Source organism: Megalobrama amblycephala, linkage group LG19 (genome assembly GCF_018812025.1).
Source record: "Megalobrama amblycephala isolate DHTTF-2021 linkage group LG19, ASM1881202v1, whole genome shotgun sequence".
Taxonomy (NCBI): domain Eukaryota; kingdom Metazoa; phylum Chordata; class Actinopteri; order Cypriniformes; family Xenocyprididae; genus Megalobrama; species Megalobrama amblycephala.
In genome coordinates, this window is record NC_063062.1 from 7,022,481 (window position 1) to 7,042,963 (window position 20,483).

The window sequence follows — 20,483 nt, forward strand, 5'->3', positions numbered from 1 at the left end:
CGTGCAGTGTAATACTTGGTTGTGCTCTAAATGTAGTACCACTTGTAGTCCACAAGGGGGCTTGAAAAGATTATGAAAAAAAATGGAAACAAGTCTATCTGACATACTGGCTATGCTTGAGATGGAATGCTAGCACACTGGTTATTGCATTTTGCACAGTATATACCCCTAACTATATACTTTTTTAGTATGGGAAACATGCTACAATGTTTCACTAGGCTATATTGTTCTCACATGAACTCATTACACTGTGTTTCCTTTAAAGGTGCAGTGGTGTACATTTTAGGAGGATCTATTGGCAGAAATGCAATTTAATATTCATAACTATGTTTTCAGTGATGTATAAAGTCCTTACATAATGAACCGTTATGTTTTTATTACCTTAGAATGAGCCATTTCTGTATACACATTTTCCGGGTTGCGTCCGTTGCTGGAGCGGCTGAGAAGAGTGCGCTGTCGTTATACAGTACGAGAGCGGCCTCTAGAGGCGAAATAAAAACTATCACTGATGCCTCGTAGAGTTTGTTTTGACACGTGACGTGAGGCTGTGCGCTGTACAGAGCGGGACACTTCAAAAAACGGTATGTTATACAGTGTACACTACAGTAGATGTTTTCATATCACTATAAAGTAATTAGTTTAAGTAGATGCTGCATTACAGGAGAACAGTAGTATATTTGCCGTCGAGGCGGAGAGGATGCTAACATTAGTAGTACCTCTAGCGGTTAAAATAATGTGACAAAAACACCAACTGTCACGATTGTTACCATTCATTTGCATTCGTTTATATCCATTTGTTCGCGGTTATGCATTCATTATCCAGCGAAGTTGCATATTTAATCTGTATTCTTATCATGCAGCGACAGAAACATAAATCAGAAATGTATTCGATTTCACTTCTTTTTTATTGATACTGTAACATTTTGATTAGATAATCATCAGGTTTTCTAAAATAGAGGCAAATAATGTGTGAAAGTATACATATAATAGGCCCTTTGTGTATAAAGATGGTAAGTTTTAAGCATGACTGTTTGGTTTTATATGAACTGGTAACACTTCCATTTAATAAGGTTAATAAAAGTATTGTTCATTTTTAATTTCAACATTTACATTTTAACATTTTAAAGTTGTCTCTTACATTAGTTATAATGCACTATGAATTAACATGAACGATCAATGTATAATTAATATATTAGTATTTTTTATATTTAAAAATTACAATAAATATTTAACCATTTTTTTCATTCAAAGAAACAAAATGTAAGAAAGAGTTAAAACTGAACACAATCTTGCTGCTCAAACTGTGTATAACAATTTTTACTTTTGTATTTTACATTTACTTGTACTTCTACTTTCAATACGTAAGTATGTTTAATATAAAAAAATACTTTTCGTACTTAAGTACAAAAAATATCACATACTTTAAAGGGTTAGTTCACCCAAAAATGAAAATTCTGTCATTTATTACTTACCCTCATGCCGTTCCACACCCGTAAGACCTTCGTTAATCTTCAGAACACAAATTAAGATATTTTAGTTGAAATCTGATGGCTCTGTGAGGCCTGCATAGGGAGCAATGGACACGTCCTCTCTCAAGATCCATAAAGGTACTAAAAACATATTTAAATCAGTTCATGTGAGCACAGTGGTTCAATATTAATATTATAAAGCGACGAGAATATTTTTGGAGCGCCAAAAAAAAAAAAAAACGACTTATTGAGTGATGGCCGATTTCAAAACACTGCTTCATGAAGCATCGGAGCATAAATGAATCAGTGTATCGAATCATGATTCAGATCGCGTGTCAAACTGCCAATGGCTGAAATCCGAACAGCAGATTCGACACACTGATTCATCTATGCTCCGATGCTTGTTTTGAAATCGGCCATCACAAAATAAGTCGTTATTTAGTTTTTTTTGGCGCTCCAAAAATATTCTCGTCGCTTTATAATATTAATATTGAACCACTGTACTCACATGAACCAATTTAAATATGTTTTTAGTATCTTCATGGATCTTGAGAGAGGAAATGTCCATTGCTCCCTATGGAGGCCTCACTGAGCCATCGGATTTCAACTAAAATATCTTAATTTGTGTTCTGAACTAACCCTTTAAAACTTTTACTCAAGTAACATTCTAAACAGTGACTTTAACTTCTAGTCATTTTCTGGTAAGATATCTATACTTTTACTCAAGTATGGTTTTCGAGTACTTTAAACACCACTGGTTAGAAGTAAGAAGAAACCTCATTGCTTGACTTGCTACTCTGTTCTGTCTCAGACGACGACATCTTTGTCGTTCTTTGTTTGAGAAATTCACAACCTCACTGAGAGGTTCACAACCACAACCTCAGATTTACACACTGCTCCTTTAATATAGCAGGTTAAAATTTTTCAGAAAAAAATACAGTAATACAGTGTGCTTTGGTTGTTTGCATACAGGAAATGTCCATACTGCGCACATTATACAAACTGCATACTAAGAGATACTGTACACTATTTTGAACATAACCATTGTGTATGTGATAATACCAATAATTATTTATTTAAAGGGGAGGTTTTGGAAACCGGCCCACAGTGTAAAGAGAATCTGCATATGGACCTGTTTATAAAGTTTTTTGTTTTGTTTTGTTTGGGTTTTTCAGAAAAAAAAAAAAAATTACATGAAATGTCTGTGCATTAAAGGTGCTAAAGAGGATGTTTTGTTTTATACATTTTTGCGATATTACTTGAAACTGTCTTTACTAACTGATAAAATACTATTTATTAGGTGCACTGAAAGTAATAATATTAATATACATCATCTGTGCACGAGGTAGGGCCTTAAAAACATCAGCCAATCGTTTACGCGATCATCGCGTAAACGATTGGCCCTCTGGCTTGTCAATCACTGCCATGACGATCCATGTGAGAGACGCGCGGTTGCACGCTCCAGTAACATTCCACACTCCACAGGCGCCGTATGCAATGTTTTTGTCAGGAGACAGGAGTAACAACTGCAGATTATGAGTTACCTGCGGTGAGTCCGACATAATGAATCCACTAAGTGTGTGCGCGGCTTAATAACACAGCGAATGCCGGTGTTAAACACTCTCGTGCACGAGTTTTGGGAGGCGTTCCCTCTAAATGAGCGTGAAGGAGGGGGGTTGTTCTTACTCATGCGCTCATTTCAAAAACTCAGTGGACAAAAAGAACCTCTTTAGCACCTTTAAATAGTTTATTTAAACTGGTAAAACCTGTTTAGCCCCAGGCTGAGCTTTCAGAACAATGCCTTAAATATTTGAATTCTTATTTTCTAGTGTTCATTGTTAGCTGGCATGTAATGCCTCCTCTTGCCATTTCCTTGAAAGCACGAACTGGAATTAATGCAAACATAGTATTCTTTATTACAACATTTCACTCAAAATACATTTCTATTTAATATTTACACATTACACATGTGCATATTATAGCAGGCACCTTTACAAGACTACATGAGTGTGAAATCATCTAAAACGTTCACAGATTTAGTGTCATTCTGACCAGCTGTGATAGAGAATCAATGTGTGAATCCACATGAAAGCTCAATTTACAGATCATGACACATATTGTGATTACTGAAGAACTTGATAAAACATAGTAATAAGCCTTATTGTTCATCTCAAATGTGCATAAGCCCACTGTCTGGTGGACAATTAATGCATCCCCAAAAATGGAAGGAAATTATGTTATTTATGGTAAGTGTGCACAGTAACAAATGCTGCGTGACTTTTTGCACTGATTTAACACTGACTGCATTAAATTACAAATACAGACTACATATATATATAACTACATATGTATATATACACATTACTGTTGGCACAATACATAAAATACAATCAAAAAGTGTTCTGAAATCAACATTTGACAAAATCTATTTCAATAGATCAATCGTTTCAATGTAGCAAAGCAAACAACACTGAACCCTGTTAAAACCGAATCCTCACGCAAACCATCCGTTTGCTTCGTGGCAGTGTATTAAAAAAATATTCACGCTGCTGTTAGCAAATAGAGACATTTTTCAGAATGTGTCTGCTTGCTATGAATAATAAAGGAATAATTCATGACCTTCAATCCATCACATAAGTAATAAATAATACATTTGTGCAAATGACTGTAAACAAACTAGGATGTGTAGGAGCTTTGTTTGCTCATTTAAAATATACTTTCCTAGACCTTCATATTAAAAAGATAAAGTACAACAACTGTCAATACGAAAATACAGCTTTGTTTACTTCAATAGTGTGACGGGTGATTTAAATGACCTTAATAGGGACACGTTTGATGAATTCTAGTAAGTGTACAAAACTATAGTGCACTACTTAAAGCCCTACATCTAAATGTTATCATAAAACTCATCAGTTTCACACTGTAAAGAGGTACTGGTTTATAAAAAGAAAAAAAGAAAAAAAAAAGACCAAACATTTTTAACTCTACAGTGGTCATACAAAAACGCAAACATAAGAGAAAACAGTAACACGAGAGCAAGAAACACCAGATCAGCATTAACACCAAGGTTTCTGTGAGTGTTTATGGATGGCTCTCTACTAGCAGCAGGACTTCTTCTTAGCTGTGCTGTCTACTAGTGACACGGTTTTCTCTTTTTCTCTGTCCTCTTGTTCTTTCAGAACTCTGGCAGAGAGAAAAAAAGTGTCTCAACTTATAAGGTGCAGTACAGTGCAACACAATAATAATGTGGGAATAATAGCCTGGCTGAATCGTTAGTGCTGAAAATGTATCTTTTTTGCTGTTGGATATGCAATTGACCCTTCGCCAGGAGTTTGATTGACAGGCAATCTAACCAATCATAACGGCGAATCCGCCATCTTGTCCGACAATGCAGTCAGGGGAGTAACGAATAACGTCGGTGGACTTGAAAAATGGTGTGTACTGACGTCTTTTCGTGATTGAAACAGCATTTCTTATGATGTTCATTAATGTTTATTTGATACTATAAATTAACTAGTAGGAAGAGATGATCGGTTCACGAACCGCTTGAACTAAGGCGCTACAGCGATCTGTAATGACACATTAAAGAGCCACAAAACTGTATTTATTGTTTAAATTTCTTTAAAAATGACAAAATTTGAAATTTGAGACTTTGTTTCATATCAAAAGTAACCTGCTTTGTCTTGTCTGTCAATGTATTTTTCACTACGTGACAACATGATGTGTGGCGGACATAGCAAAAATAACTAAAGGGGGTGGGTCTTTACGAATGGTGAATTGACTTTTCCAGGTATTAAGAATTGTTATGCCAACAGTCTATTCACTTACTGAAGCATACTGCACTCAAAACTGGAAATTGTTTTTATTTTTTATTTTTTTTACTAAAAAATAACTAATCACTGGATTTTAAGCTTGTAAACTAAGGTAAGTGGCATAAAAATATTGAAAGTAGAATTATATATTTACTTATGTTACAGTGTGTGTTTATGTAAGTGAAATAATCTGTATTTATTTGTTTTGCATGAACAGAAATTCTTCTTCAACATTTTTCCTTATTTTTCATTCTTATTTGATCTTTTCTATAAAACTGTTCAACAACCAGGACCTCTGCGCCATTTTTTAAATACCAATCTATTATTGTGGTATCATGGTTCGCAGACAAACCCGGCACCAAACACGTAAAAATGAAACAAATCGTGGTTGGTTGTTTGTTTTGTGGTTGTCAGGCAGTCATTTCCGGTCTATGGGCCCGTTCATTTTTGTGTTTAAGGGTAGTAGAATGAAAAAAAAAAAAACCCAGTAAGGTCTAGAGACGCAACTTCTTTTAGCCTTAAGCGCCGCATTTGCAGAACAGTGTGTCATGCACAAAACATGGGCACAAATGTCAAATACATCCATCTAGCGGGTGTTTACATAGAAAATCCAAAGAAATTCTGCGCAGAATTTGATTGCAAAAACACATTCTGTGTGAATATGGCGTTTCTTGGCCAGATTAAACTGCAAAATGTTTTAACACCAATCAGACATAACATTATGACCACCTTCCTAATAGTATGTTGGTCCCCCTTTTGCTGCCAAAACAGCCCTGACCCGTCGAGGCATGGACTGCACTAGACCCCTGAAGGTGGGTTTTGCTTTGTGGCAGGGTGCATTATCCTGCTGAAAGAGGCCACAGCCACCAGGAAATACTGTTTCCGTGAAAGGGTGTCCATGGTCTGCAACAATGGGGTAGGTGGTACATGTCAAAGTAACATCCACATGGATGGCAGGACCCAAGGTTTCCCAGCAGAACATTGCCCAAAGCATCACACTGCCTCTGCCAGCTTGCCTTCTTCTCATAATGCATTCTGGTGCCATGTGTTCCCCAGGTAAGCGACGCACACGGACCCACCATCCACGTGATGTAAAAGAAAATGTGATTCATCAGACCAGGCCATCTTCTTCCATTGCTGCGTGGTCCAGTTCTGATGCTCACTTGTCCACTGTTGGCGCTTTCGGTGGTGGACAGGGGTCAGCATGGATACCCTGACTGGTCTGCGGCTATGCAGCCCCATATGCAACAAACTGCGATGCATTGTGTATTCTGACACCTTTCCATCAGAATCAGCATTAACTTCTTGAGCAATTTGAGCTACAGTAGCTTGTCTGTTGGATCAGACCACACGGGCCAGTCTTCGCTCCCAATGTGCATCGTGCAATAAGCCTTGGCCACCCATGACCCTGTCGCCAGTTCACCACTGTTCCTTCTTTGGACCACTTTTGATAGATACTGACCACTGCAGGCCGGGAACATCCCAAGAGAGCTGCAGTTTTGGAGATGCTCTGACCCAGTCGTCTAGCCATCACAATTTGGCCCTTGTCAAACTTTTTCCTGCTTCCAACACATCAACTTTGAGGACAAAATGTTCACTTGCTGCCTAATATATCCCACCCACTAACAGGTGCCGTGATGAAGAGATAATCAGTGTTATTCACGTCACCTGTCAGTGGTCATAATGTTATGCCTGATTGGTGTATATTGTGATTTTAAAAGAACTTAGTCATATAAAAATGTGTTAATAATCTCGGTTACAAAGGTGTCCTTGTTACAGTGTAATTATATATTTAAGTACTGAGAAATATCAATTAACAACATGTACTTAGTATAAGATTAGGAATTGTGTTTGGTTTAGTGTTAGTTGCTTGTAATTTGCATAAATTACTGTTATTACTACAGTAAGTACATAATGTGTAACACTAAAATAAATTGTGACAATAAACTCTTACCTTGCCATGTGAATCATGGACTCTGTCACATTGTGGTTTGAAAAAGCACTGCACTCATAGAAAATCAATTGAAAGTCCTGAAAAAGTGAATAAAATGACAAAATAAGATATGTTAGAATAAAGGGTCATTCAGTATGGTACTTAATGTTTGCTGAGTATGTAAAACAGTAACTGACAGGAAACCACTTCATATATCTCAACAAACTACAAACTGATTCTCCATGTCTGAGTCAGTTCTTTTACATTTCAAGAGCGCAATGCTTAAAATGTTTAATGGTGATCCATGAGTGCCACTCCAGGGCATAGATTCACTCACCTTGGCTAATTTCTCTCCTGTTCCCAGCGGAATTTCTCTCTGGCCATCTAGATCTGTCTTATTCCCCAAGAGCATGATGGGAATGTCCTCACCTGCTCCCTCCTGTAGTATGAAAAATGACAACCACTTCCCATTAGAACCAATAAAAACTGCAGTGTTGATACTGTTTAACTTGAAATAAGCATTTTAACCCTTAAATGCATACCTCGGGTCTTTAGTGACCCGGGACGTCATTTACTACCCTCCTCCTCGTTCATTTTTTAAAGTTAGACATCAACCTTCTTGGTATTCCTCAATCAATTCATTATAAAGAATATAACAAGAAAAAAATCATAAAATTATAAAAGAGTGCCTATTTTTGTATTCATTTTTTGTAAAAATTGTATAGGGTCACAAACGACCCGAGGTGTGTATGAGTGTACATATTTTTTTTTGCACAACAATAATTGAATCTTAGATGACAGAATAAGTGCAATTTACCTTTATTCCACAAGGTGGCAATGTCTGATACACAATGCTGAAGTGACGACTCATTCAGACAGAAAACGAAATAATAAGAGAAACATGAAATGGCTCAGCGATTTACTGCAGAGCAAGTACTGAACGCAATCAAATATGACTGTAACTGTTACTGGATTGATCTGGTGAAGCTGTTAGCGATCGAAATATTGATTTTGAACATGTTAAAAAATTATATAGTTTTGAGAATATGTTTGAGATCGCGAATGGGCTCATATTCGTGACCTCAAACATAAAACTAGCCCATTATTTGCTGAATTTACTGGGAAATGAGCTCTGACGAAGACAGTGAGGATGGCATAAAACATCTGCTCAAACTGAACCCTTTCAAGCTCCAAAAGGTAACAAAATATGCTTTATTTTATTCTTCTGTAATTGTTGCTCTATTACCAGAAGAGTTTTATATTATCGCGACTGGTAGAGATCCTTCCGTGTTAGATATAACGTTAGATCCGGGTCGATAAAGACCCGAATATGTAAGAATGATTGGCGAAACAGTCATGCATTTAAGGGTTAATCGCTTTTTTGATTAAGATATACTACCGTTCAAAAGTTTGGGATTATTAATATATAATGTTTTTGAAAGAAGTCTCTTATGCTCTCCAAAGCTGAATTTATTTAATCAAAAACACAGTGAAAAAAGTAATATTGTGAAATGTTATTACAATTTAAAATAAATGTTTTCTATTTGAATATATTTTAAAATGTAATTTATTCATGTGATGGCAAGGATGAATTTTCAGCATAATTATTCCAGTCTTCAGTGTCACATGATCCTTCAGAAATCATTCTAATATGCTGATTTGCTGCTCAAGAAAGTATTATCAATGTTAAAATCAGTTGCGCTGCTTCATATTTTTATGGAAAATATATATACCTTTAGTAATCTTTGATTAATAGAAAAAGCATTTATATGAAGTTTAAATCTTTTGTAACATTATAAATACATTTATTGTAACTTTTAATAGCTAATTTACATAAAAAAAGAGAAGAAAAAAAGTGTGAAACCACCAACTGCTACTTGCTACTACTAGTCAGAAGTAAGTAGTATTTATAATTTAAACGGAAGAGGCATGTTTTATTGGACAAAATATTTCTTTACCCTATTATTTCATTAATATTTCAATCAATTTCTCAAACAAACTTCATTTTAGAGGTATATGTGTACATAAGCATACATTTGGTCTTTTACTCATAAAGAAAGAGGAAATGAATGACTCACCTGCACACTGGCCAGCCACTGCCTCACTGCTGTGAAAGTCTGCTCATTAGTGATGTCATACACCACTACCACACCATCGGCCTTGCGAAAAAACTGCTTGGTGATGCTGCGATACCTGACGACGGAAACCCACAATGAAACTTCTGCATTAATCTTTTGCATTCATCTGTTATCTTAGTAGACACAATAGCAACAAAACAACTAGGTCTCTGATAACATATGCACTATAATTCATTAAACTTGTTTCTATTAGAATATATCACCCACCTCTCCTGTCCTGCTGTGTCCCACATTTGCAGGGCTACCTGGCTGTTGTCCACTGTCAGAGTCTTCACACTGTAGTCAATACCTGCACACACATCACACAAATGAAAGAAGTCAGTCTGAAGGAGGAGGAAGGGGGTCTGGCATTTAATGTCTTCATGCTTTTTTTCCCATCCCAGAGGAAGCTCCACACACACAAGCCCTGACTAAAGGGCAGATGGAATTGATTTGAGGTTCTAGTCAGTACCAAGTTATTGATAAATGTTTAAAACCAGCTAAATACAGAAATCATGCAAATTGGACACATTATGTTACGATGTTTTTAACTTTCCATACTGAGACACAGTTACTTTGCAAACAAAATGGGTCAAAAACTACAGTGATATTCCATTTTTTTTTTTTAGTTTTTAAAGTACAATGTAAATAGTATGGTGCATGAATATGATAATCAATCAGTGTCATAGCACATATCAAAATGTGTGGTATTACAGCATCACGGTATTGCCACAGTGCTATTATGTAAAGCCATTTTATTTTATTGTAAAAATATATTAAATAATTTTTTTTTAAATATTTTTTTTTCCATTTTAAGAAATTCATTTTTATTCAGATATTTATTTATTATTTTTTATTAATTTATATTTAGAAATTAATCTATTATTCAGGAAGGGCAGATTATTATTATATCAAAAGTGGCAGTAAAGACTTTAATATTGTTTAAAAAAAACTATGTTAAATAAATGTTTCTATTCATCAAAAATATTAAGCAGCACAACAGTTTTCAACATTGATAATAAGTTACAATGATTCATATTAGAATGATTTCTGAAGGATCATGTGACACTGAAGACTGGAGTAATGATGCTGAAAATTCAGCTTTGCATCACAGGAATAAATTACTTTTTTAAAATATATTAAAATAGAAAACAATTATTTTAAATTGTAATAATATTTCACAACACTGTTTCTATGTCATCTATACTACTTTGGGTCCAACTTTATATTAGATGGCCTTAACTACTATGTACTTACATTTACATTAATCATTTGATACAATGCACTTATTGTGTACATAATGTTTTTACATTGTACTTATATTTTAAAAACACCGGCATGTAATTACATCTGTAATTAATTTCTGTAATTACATTTATGATTACACTGTTGACCCATTCCTTACACCTAACCCCTACCCTTAAAACCTTAAACCTACCCATACCACCAAAGCTTTCCCTAACCTTACCCGTATGCCACCTCAATAGCAGCAAAAGTGTTTTGCAATTCAATATGAACTCAATAAGTACAGTGTACTTATTTTTTGATGTAAGTACATAGTAGTTAAGGCCACCTAATATAAAGTGGGACCCTACTTTGTTATATTTGAAACAGTCCTGACTGTGTTAAAGGTTGTGAAACGTTGTGTGAGACTAAATATCTTTTAACAGTGTCACTGTCATCAGCATGTGAAAAAAAAATTAACAGAAGCAACAACACGGCGACAAGTTGTGAAACAAGCTGTGGACACACACCCAAAAAAATAGCTTTAGAGCAACATTTTGATTGAACTAGTGCTTTAATAGTGCTATTTAGGTTAAATAAAACAAAATACCTATAGACACTAGTAAACATTAACAAGTAAATGGAAAGCCACTGACCTACAGTAGCACATGTACCAGGGTGGAAACAGTCGTCACAGAAGCGACGTAAAAGAGATGTTTTTCCCACGCTGGAATTCCCTACCAGAACGATCTTAAACAAGCGATCTGGACCTAAGTTGGACACTTCATCCTAGAAAAAAAAAAAAAAGACACACAAGATTAATGGAAGCTGAAAAAAAAAAAACGCTCATATTTTATACCAAATGTCCAAAATTAGCATTTGTCATGCACCAAATGCAAGTACATTGTACAGTGGTGCTCAGAATTATTGGCACCCTTGGTAAATGTGATCAAAGATGACTGTAAAAATAAATCTGCATTGTTTATCCTTTTGATCTTTAATTCATAAAATGAGTAAAAATCTAACCTTTCATTGAAGGAAAAGAATTGAAAGTGGGGGGAAAATCACATTATGAAATAAATGTTTTTCTCCAAAACATGTTGGCCATAATTATTGGCACCCCTAGAATTTTTTTATGAGTAAAATATCTCTGAAGTATATTCCCAGTCATATTTACATTTTTTTTTAGCACACCAGGGTGATCATGAACATGAAATTGTCCAGCCATGACTTCCTGTTCCACAGGAGTATAAACATGAGGAAACACAAAGGCCAAATTGCCGAATCATTCATCACAATGAGTAAAACCAAAGAATATAGTTCTGATGTGCAGCAAAAGATGAGCTTCACAAAATAGAAAGTGGCTGTAAGACAATAGCATTGAAAATCCCCATTTCCACTATCAGGGAAATAATTAAGAAGTTCCAATCAACTAAAGATGTTACAAATCTGCCTGGAAGAGGACGTGTGTCTAAATCGTCCTAATGCGCTGTGAGGAGGAAAGTTTGAGTGGCCAAAGACTCTCCAAGGACCACAGTTGGAGAATTGCAGAGATTAGTTGAGTCTTGAGTCTCAGAAAGCGATAAAAAAAAAAAAAAATTAAACAGCACCTACATCCTCACAAGTTGTTCAGAAAAATCCTCTGCTCTCATCCAGAAACAATCTCCAGTATATTAAGTTGTCAGACAAGGCTGGAACTTCAAATGGGACTGGCTTCTATGGTCAGATGAAACTAAAAAAAAGCTTTTTGGCAGCAAACCCACAAGATGGGTTTGGTGCACACATGGATAAAAAGTACCCAATGCCCACGGTTAAATATACTGCTAGCTCTTTAATGTTGTAGGCCTATTTGTTTTGCTGGAGGTCCTGGACATCTTGTTCAGATATATGGTATCATGGATTCTATCAAATACCAACAGATAAAAAAAATCAAAACCTGACCGTTTCTGCTAGAAATCCTATAATGAGCCATGGTTGGATCTTCCATCAGGACAATGATCCAAAACAAACATCAAAACCAACACAAAAATGTGTCACTGAGCACAAAATGAAGCTTCTGCCATGGTCTTCCCAGTTCCCTGACCTGAACCCTAAAGAAAATGAGTGAAGTGAACTTATGTCACGGCACTCATGAAGACTGGATAGATCCAATTGCAGCAATGGTGTTTATTGTGGGCAAATCCAAAAGGCGTAATCCAGGGTACAGGCAAAGGTCATAATCCATAAATAGACAGTCCAAACATGAAACAAGAAACACGAAACAAGAAACTACAAACCAAAAGGGGAGAACAGGGATCAGACTCGAGGGTGACATCAAACAATGAACCACCAGAACAGACAGAAACAACTCAGACTAAATAGACAGACACTAATGAGAAAATACACAACAGCTGGGTGCAATGATGAGTGGTGATTAGTCCGGGGAGTGTGTTATGGGAAATGTAGTCCATGAAATGGGTGAAACCGAGAGTCCGGGAAGGAGTGCCCTCTAGTGGCTGAAGGGCACTCTCACAGGTGATCGTGACATTACCCCCCCTTAAAGGAGCGGCTACCAGACGCTCCATCCGAAAAAACAAAAAAAAACAAAAACACAAACACAAAAAACTCAGGAGGGAGGTGGACAGGAGGAGGATCAGGGGGAGGGACGGCGGGCCAGATCCAGGGTGCCCCACTGAAAGCCAGGGCGGTGCTGGAGGAACTGACCAGGCGGGCACTGGCAGGTTTGGGGTCCCGGCTGATTGCCCGGGCGGCGCTGGAGGATTTGACCAGGCGGCACTGGCAGGTTTGGGGTCCCGGCTGTTTGCCAGGGCGGCGCTGGAGGAATTGACCAGGCGGGCACTGGCAGGTTTGGGGTCCCGGCTGATTGCCAGGGCGGCGCTGGAGGATTTGACCAGGCGGGCACTGGCAGGTTTGGGGTCCCGGCTGATTGCCAGGGCGGCGCTGGAGGATTTGACCAGGCGGCACTGGCAGGTTTGGGGTCCCGGCTGATTGCCAGGGCGGCGCTGGAGGATTTGACCAGGCGGGCACTGGCAGGTTTGGGGTCCCGGCTGTTTGCCAGGGCGGCGCTGGAGGAATTGACCAGGCGGGCACTGGCAGGTTTGGGGTCCCGGCTGATTGCCAGGGCGGCGCTGGAGGATTTGACCAGGCGGGCACTGGCAGGTTTGGGGTCCCGGCTGATTGCCAGGGCGGCGCTGGAGGATTTGACCAGGCGGGCACTGGCAGGTTTGGGGTCCCGGCTGATTGCCAGGGCGGCGCTGGAGGATTTGACCAGGCGGGCACTGGCAGGTCTGGGGTCCTGGCTGATTGCCAGGGTGGTGCTGGAGAAACTGACCAGGCAGATTTCAATGGTTCAGGTGGCCTGGGCAGAAGTAGCAGGGCAGAAGGCTTGGGCGGTGGTGGCAGAGCAGAAGGCTTGGACGACGGTGGCAGGACTGGCGGCCTGGGAGGCGGCAGGGCTGGCGGCCTGGGCGGCGCCGGCAGGGCAAGGCGCTTCGTTGGCGCCGGCAGGGCAAGGCGCTTCGTTGGCGCCGGCAGGGCAAGGCGCTTCGTTGGCGCCGGCAGGGCAAGGCGCTTCGTTGGCGCCGGCAGGGCAGGGCGCTTCGGTGGCGCCGGCAGGGCAGGGCGCTTCGGTGGCGCCGGCAGGGCAGGGCGCTTCGGTGGCGCCGGCAGGCAGGGCGCTTCGGTGAAGCATGAACAGTCTCTATAGTCGAAGGATCTTGAAGGACGGAGGAAGCCCTCTTCCTCCTTCTCCTCCGCTTACGAGGGTGAGACGGTGGCTCACCCAAAATGGACTCACCGGCTGGAGCGGGCTCTGGAGTGGACACACTGGCTGGAGCGGGCTCTGGAGTGGACTCCCTGGCTGGAGCGGACTCCCCGGCTGGATCGGACTCACTGGCTGGAGCGGGTTCTGGAGCGGACTCACTGGCTGGAGCGGGCTCTGGAGCGGACTCACTGGCTGGAGCGGGCTCTGGAGCGGACTCACTGGCTGGAGCGGGCTCTGGAGCGGACTCACTGGCTGGAGCGGGCTCTGGAGCGGACTCACTGGCTGGAGCGGGCTCTGGAGCGGGCTCCCTGGCTGGAGCGGACCCTGGAGCGGACTCACTGGCTGGAGCGGGCTCTGGAGCGGACTCACTGGCTGGAGCGGGCTCTGGAGCGGACTCCCCGGCTGGAGCGGACTCCCCGGCTGGAGCGGACTCCCCGGCTGGAGCCGACCCCCTGGCTGGAGCCGACCCCCTGGCTGGAGTGGGCTCTGGATGAGGGTGAGTAGCCGAACGGCCTCTGTGAGAGAGATGGTGGATAAAGCCCCAAAAGTCCAGGGTCTGGAGCCCCTCCATCTCACACCGAGGCAACGGTTATCGAGGCCTCCATTAAAAATGTCTTTAAGCGCCTCGTCATTATAATGCAGTCCCTCTGCCAAGGTCCAAAACAAACCTGCAACCTGCCCAACCTCTCTTCCCTCCTGGCGCAGCGCCATCACCGCCCAAACTCGAGCCATCCGCTCACGGATGGAGGCTGGGGAACGGAACCGACCCTCCATGCCGCTGGATCTAGGTGGATGGTGGTTCATTCTGTCACGGCACTCATGAAGACGGGATAGATCCAATTGCAGCAATGGTGTTTATTGTGGGCAAATCCAAAAGGCGTAATCCAGGGTACAGGCAAAGGTCATAATCCATAAATAGACAGTCCAAACATGAAACAAGAAACACGAAACAAGAAACTACAAACCAAAAGGGGAGAACAGGGATCAGACTCGAGGGTGACATCAAACAATGAACCACCAGAACAGACAGAAACAACTCAGACTAAATAGACAGACACTAATGAGAAAATACACAACAGCTGGGTGCAATGATGAGTGGTGATTAGTCCGGGGAGTGTGTTATGGGAAATGTAGTCCATGAAATGGGTGAAACCGAGAGTCCGGGAAGGAGTGCCCTCTAGTGGCTGAAGGGCACTCTCACAGGTGATCGTGACAACTTAAGAGTAGAAGCACCAACATGGAGCTGGGAATCTGAAGGTTCTGGAGAGATTCTGCACGAAGGAATGGTCTCTGATCTCTTTTCAGGTGTTCTCCAAACTCATCAGGCATTATAGAAGACGAATCAGAACTGTTACCTTGGCAAAAGGAGGTTGCAAAAACTATTGAATAAAAGGGTGCCAATAATTGTGGCCAACGTGTTTTGGATATAAACATTTATTTCATAATGTGACTTTCCCCCCACTTTCAATTCTTTTTCTTCAATGAAAGGTTAAATTTTTACTCATTTTATGAATTAAAGATCAAAAGGATAAACAATGCAGATTTATTTTTACAGTCATCTTTGATCATATTTACCAAGGGTGCCAATAATTCTGAGCACCACTGTATTTTGAATTGTAATAAACATGCCATTCTTTTAGTATAGTATAAGGATTGCATTTACTGATATCAAGCAAAATACACCTAATATCTACTACACACTTAAAAAAAATAAAGGTGCCAAAAGGGGGATGAAAAAAAACATTTTGGGTTCCCAAAAGAATCTTTTAGTCAATAGTTCTTAAAAGAAACATTTATTCTTATACCAAATTTACAATGCAAAGGTGGCACAGATGTGCTTCTGAGCTGGAATTTAAGTGTTTTTTAAAAAAACTGCTGCTCAGAGATGGCATAAATGCATTTAAACTGACTAGGTCCTGAGGTGGGTCAGAGTAGGCATGATTTTATCTGGCTTTAATGCAGCATTGTCTTTACACATGCAACTTAACTCATCTGTGTGTAGTTAGTGTGGCTAAAGGTAGTTTATTAATCTAAAGAACCATTTTCTACATTTTTGTGCAATGGAAAGATCCAATGGATGTTAAAGGTTCTTCAAGGTACCATTGAGGCAAATAAAGAACCCTTTTTTTAAGAGTGCACTATGAAACCTCAACAAGTGTCCAAGGTTTTGACCAATCAAATCGTATTCTCACCGACTGGACTGTCTCTTTGCCCACAGGCTGTCCCCGGGGTGAGGTGGGCGTGTGTGAGACTCCTAGAGGTGGTGAAACAGAGGTTGGAGTGCTAGTTGTGGGGTAAATATTACTCATTTGGAGATCAATGCCCTCCTCCATCTCCTCATCTTCACTCCATTCTCTGAGCTGGGCCTGATAACCCTGCTGAAGGAGTTGGGGGAGGGGGTCCTCCTCGATTGAGATGACCCTCTGGAGCTGGTGTTTTGAATGAGTTCGCCCATCTACTATTTCCTCCAGGTCCATGCTGTGCCCATTTACACCAATTGTGGTTTTCCGCTTAGAATGAGGCAGAACTTCTTCATCCTCGTCACTGGAGATGACAACAGCCACATGACATGAGCAAGATGTAGTATCTTTTTTGATTACTCAAACTATAAATATCAAGAAAACATCTTATTGACGTCTTCACTTTTATCTCTGGAATATATCAAATCCTTTTTGATTTTGCAGATTCACTGTATCCTTTTATCTTGAGTACCGTTGAGTGAACAGATGCCATTTTCACAAAGCCTTACCTCTTGAATGACTGCTTCCGCTCAGCGTGATTCAGAGTAATTGATCCAGACCTTTGTGTCCATGAGAGTTTTGCAGCAGAGGTCTTTGGTTTCTGAGAGACAGCAAACAATGACTTGAAATAGTCAAAATGCAGGATCAGTACAACTGTCTTATATAACATCTATATGAACCTACTTGATAGCACATGTCTCTTTCATCTCGTAAATGTTTGTTCATTTCCCTAAGAGGAATTAAATAGAACACATTTCAATTCTGGGCAAACAAAGACCTTCTTCTTCATTTATAGTCATTTCTTACCTTAGCAAATCAAGCTGCTTGAGAAGACTTGACCTCTCTCTTTGCAGGCTTTCTGTAACCCTATAAATCTCACTGTAGAAAACACAAACTCTTTTAATGACAATGAGTTTGCCACAAGATTAACAACATATCAAACAAGGGACATAATGTATGAAAGCTAAATGAACAGGTATTATGAGAAACCAATGTTAAAATAAATTAACTATACAATATACAGTATAGTAGTATCTCTTTTGATTACTCAAACTACAAATATCAAGAAAACAGGTCTCTTTATTGGCATTTTCACAATAAGCATTGGCTTTCTAGATGATTTCCTGGTCAAGTACAAAATGTCATAACATCCTCACATCTCTCGCTCGTCATGCAGTTGTGAGGACTGTTCCTGCAGCAGCATGAGTTGCTCCTGGGCCAGGCTCAGCTCCTGGGTGGTACTTTCCAGCTCACGGCTCAAGTCCTCATTATATTGTTTGAGTTTGACGTTCTCCACGGCTGTCTCTCGTTGCTCGCTGTGCAGCTCTCGACACTGACGCTCCAGCTAACAGAGACAAATCACACATGTACACACAAATTAAACAATCAACACTCGAGCTATCATTTAAAACAATTAAAGCACAAGAAGATCTTTAAAGGTGCCCTAGAACTTTTTTTTTTACAAGATGTAATATAAGTCTAAGGTGTCCCCTGAATGTGTCTGTGAAGTTTCAGCTCAAAATACCCCATAGATTTTTTTTAATTCATTTTTCTAACTGCCTATTTTGGGGCATAATTAGAAATGAGCCGATTCAGGGTGTGCGGCCCCTTTAATTCTCGTGCTCCACGGCCCAAGAGCTCGCGCTTGCCTTAAACAACATAAAAAAAAGTTCACACAGCTAATATAACCCTCAAAATGGATCTTTTACAAAGTGTTCATCATGCAGCATGTCTAATCGCGTAAGTACAGTGTTTATTTTGATGTTTACATTTGATTCTGAATGAGTTTGAGGCTGTGCTCCGTGGCTAACGGCTAATGCTACACTGTTGGAGAGATTTATAAAGAATGAAGTTGTGTTTATGAATTATACAGACTGCAAGTGTTTAAAAATAAAAATAGCGATGGCTCTCTTGTCTCCGTGAATACAGTAAGAAACGATGGTAACTTTAACCACATTTAACAATACATTAGCAACATGCTAATGAAACATTTAGAAAGACAATTTACAAATATCACTAAAAATATCATGTAATCATGGATCATGTCAGTTATTATTGCTCCATCTGCCATTTTTCGCTATTGTCCTTGCTTGCCTTACCTAGTCTGATGATTCAGCTGTGCACAGATCCAAACGTTACTGGCTGCCCTTGTCTAATGCCTTTCATAATGTTGGGAACATGGGCTGGCATATGCAAATATTGGGGCGTACACCCCGACTGTTACGTAACAATCGGTGTTATGTTGAGATTTCGCCTGTTCTTCGGAGGTCTTTTAAACAAATTAGATTTATATAAGAAGGAGGAAACAATGGAGTTTGAGACTCACTGTATGTCATTTCCATGTACTGAACTCTTGTTATTCAACTATGCCGAGGTAAATTCAATTTTTGAATCTAGGGCACCTTTAAATCATGATGGATAACATGACCATCAGGTTTTACGCAAATGCTCGGCATCCATGCCAAGCATATTTACACCTCTATCTAGAACTGAGATGGCCTTGGAAGTGTTACTGTGAATGTTTGGCTAGGACATTGTGGGGAGAATGATTTGATAAGAAAGCTCTTGCACTCATGCTTTTACACACAGCTATGCTGCTAAATATAGACACAAAAAGGACACAATACCATGTCTATAACCAAACATACATGCAGTACCAAACTTCAGCTCTTCACATAAAAGTCAAACACATTAGCACAGACAGTCGGTTTCCGATCGCTTGTGCACAAAGTTGCATTAAAGAGAGTAATTTGTTTCAGTTGTTCACAGACGAGAAGAGAAGAAAATGAAGCTTGTAATGAGAGAAGCAAAGGAAGCATTAAGACGTGTTACTTTCTATTCATTCATTAGCACTGAAAGGCTTTTGTTTATTGTTTGTATAGATCAGTGTTTGTTTATGTGTGCGTCAGCACTATGGCTTTCTGAAATTTGAACATAAATTTCCAGCAAATGATAAACAACACCTGCTGACTGTGTTAAACAATCTGAGAAGAACATAAGTCAAACTTGAGTATTAAGATTTATATTTGAGTTAAACTTCTTCAAATGTAGATGTTAATTTTTTCTTGAGTATAAGTTACATCAGGATTAAAACTGTTTCTGGAAATTATCTCACCCTCTGCGTAGTTCAAATATCTTTAATTTTTATTAGTTTGTTGCCATTTCCTTAATTTTATTATACTACAATGTATTATTCAAATAGTGAATGGACGAGCAATTTCTTGATACATTTTACTAGTTAAGCTGGTTTAGTGACTACGTAAACAAGCAAAGGAATTAATTTTGACCAACCCGTTTCTGTTTGTTAGAAAGCATTTCCAGTTCTTTCTCCTTAATGGAAAGTTGATGCTCCAAGTCTTGACTGCGAGACAAGAACCGCTCGGAATCCTGGAGAACATAATATTACATGACAATTTACCATGATTTCCACCAAAAACATAGTAACAGTTATTGTTCCTACTGTAAAATCATAACTTATTTTTTTTATTGCAAATAGAATTACAAGAGCCCAGAAACCAAATATCTGATCAAAGGAACATATAATGGAACATCAATAACTTTCATAATCTCCAAAGACCCTATATAGTGGTGTGTGTTGCTATGGGGTTGCTAGGTGGTTGATATGGTGCTCTGGGTCATTCTTTATTGGTCAAATTCTCTAATCTCTATCGTCTCTACATATACCTCAGATCCCTCCTTCAATGCCCATTTTATAGTCCTCATTTATGCTGTCCTTAAAATGCACAATTTGAGGTTAATGTTAATACACTATATACTCAGGGTTTGGGATTTGTTAAAATGACCAATTTTAATAATAGTTTCACCTCTAAGAGTATCCTGTCTTTCTCATTCTTGATCTGTTGCTCCATTTCTTCATACAGCCTCTGGATTTCATCATCATGTGTCGCCACTTTCCTATTAAAGA

At 39.4% G+C, this 20,483-nt stretch overlaps 1 protein-coding gene across 1 annotated transcript in view; it reads right to left on the minus strand.

Moving 5' to 3' along the window:
* Positions 1-3,361: 3,361 nt before the first annotated feature.
* cracr2aa (calcium release activated channel regulator 2Aa) overlaps positions 3,362-20,483 on the minus strand; it is a 33,933-nt gene continuing 16,811 nt past the window's right edge. Inside the window, exons 6-18 of the mRNA XM_048168910.1 lie at positions 20,383-20,473; positions 19,850-19,945; positions 17,716-17,903; positions 17,366-17,437; positions 17,243-17,288; positions 17,068-17,159; positions 16,511-16,862; positions 11,212-11,344; positions 9,560-9,641; positions 9,293-9,407; positions 7,552-7,653; positions 7,236-7,312; positions 3,362-4,652 (exon numbers count right to left, since the gene is read on the minus strand). Of these exons, the coding sequence (XP_048024867.1) occupies positions 4,568-4,652; positions 7,236-7,312; positions 7,552-7,653; positions 9,293-9,407; positions 9,560-9,641; positions 11,212-11,344; positions 16,511-16,862; positions 17,068-17,159; positions 17,243-17,288; positions 17,366-17,437; positions 17,716-17,903; positions 19,850-19,945; positions 20,383-20,473 (1,531 nt within the window). The 3' untranslated portion in view covers positions 3,362-4,567. The remainder of the gene's footprint in view (positions 4,653-7,235; positions 7,313-7,551; positions 7,654-9,292; positions 9,408-9,559; positions 9,642-11,211; positions 11,345-16,510; positions 16,863-17,067; positions 17,160-17,242; positions 17,289-17,365; positions 17,438-17,715; positions 17,904-19,849; positions 19,946-20,382; positions 20,474-20,483) is intronic.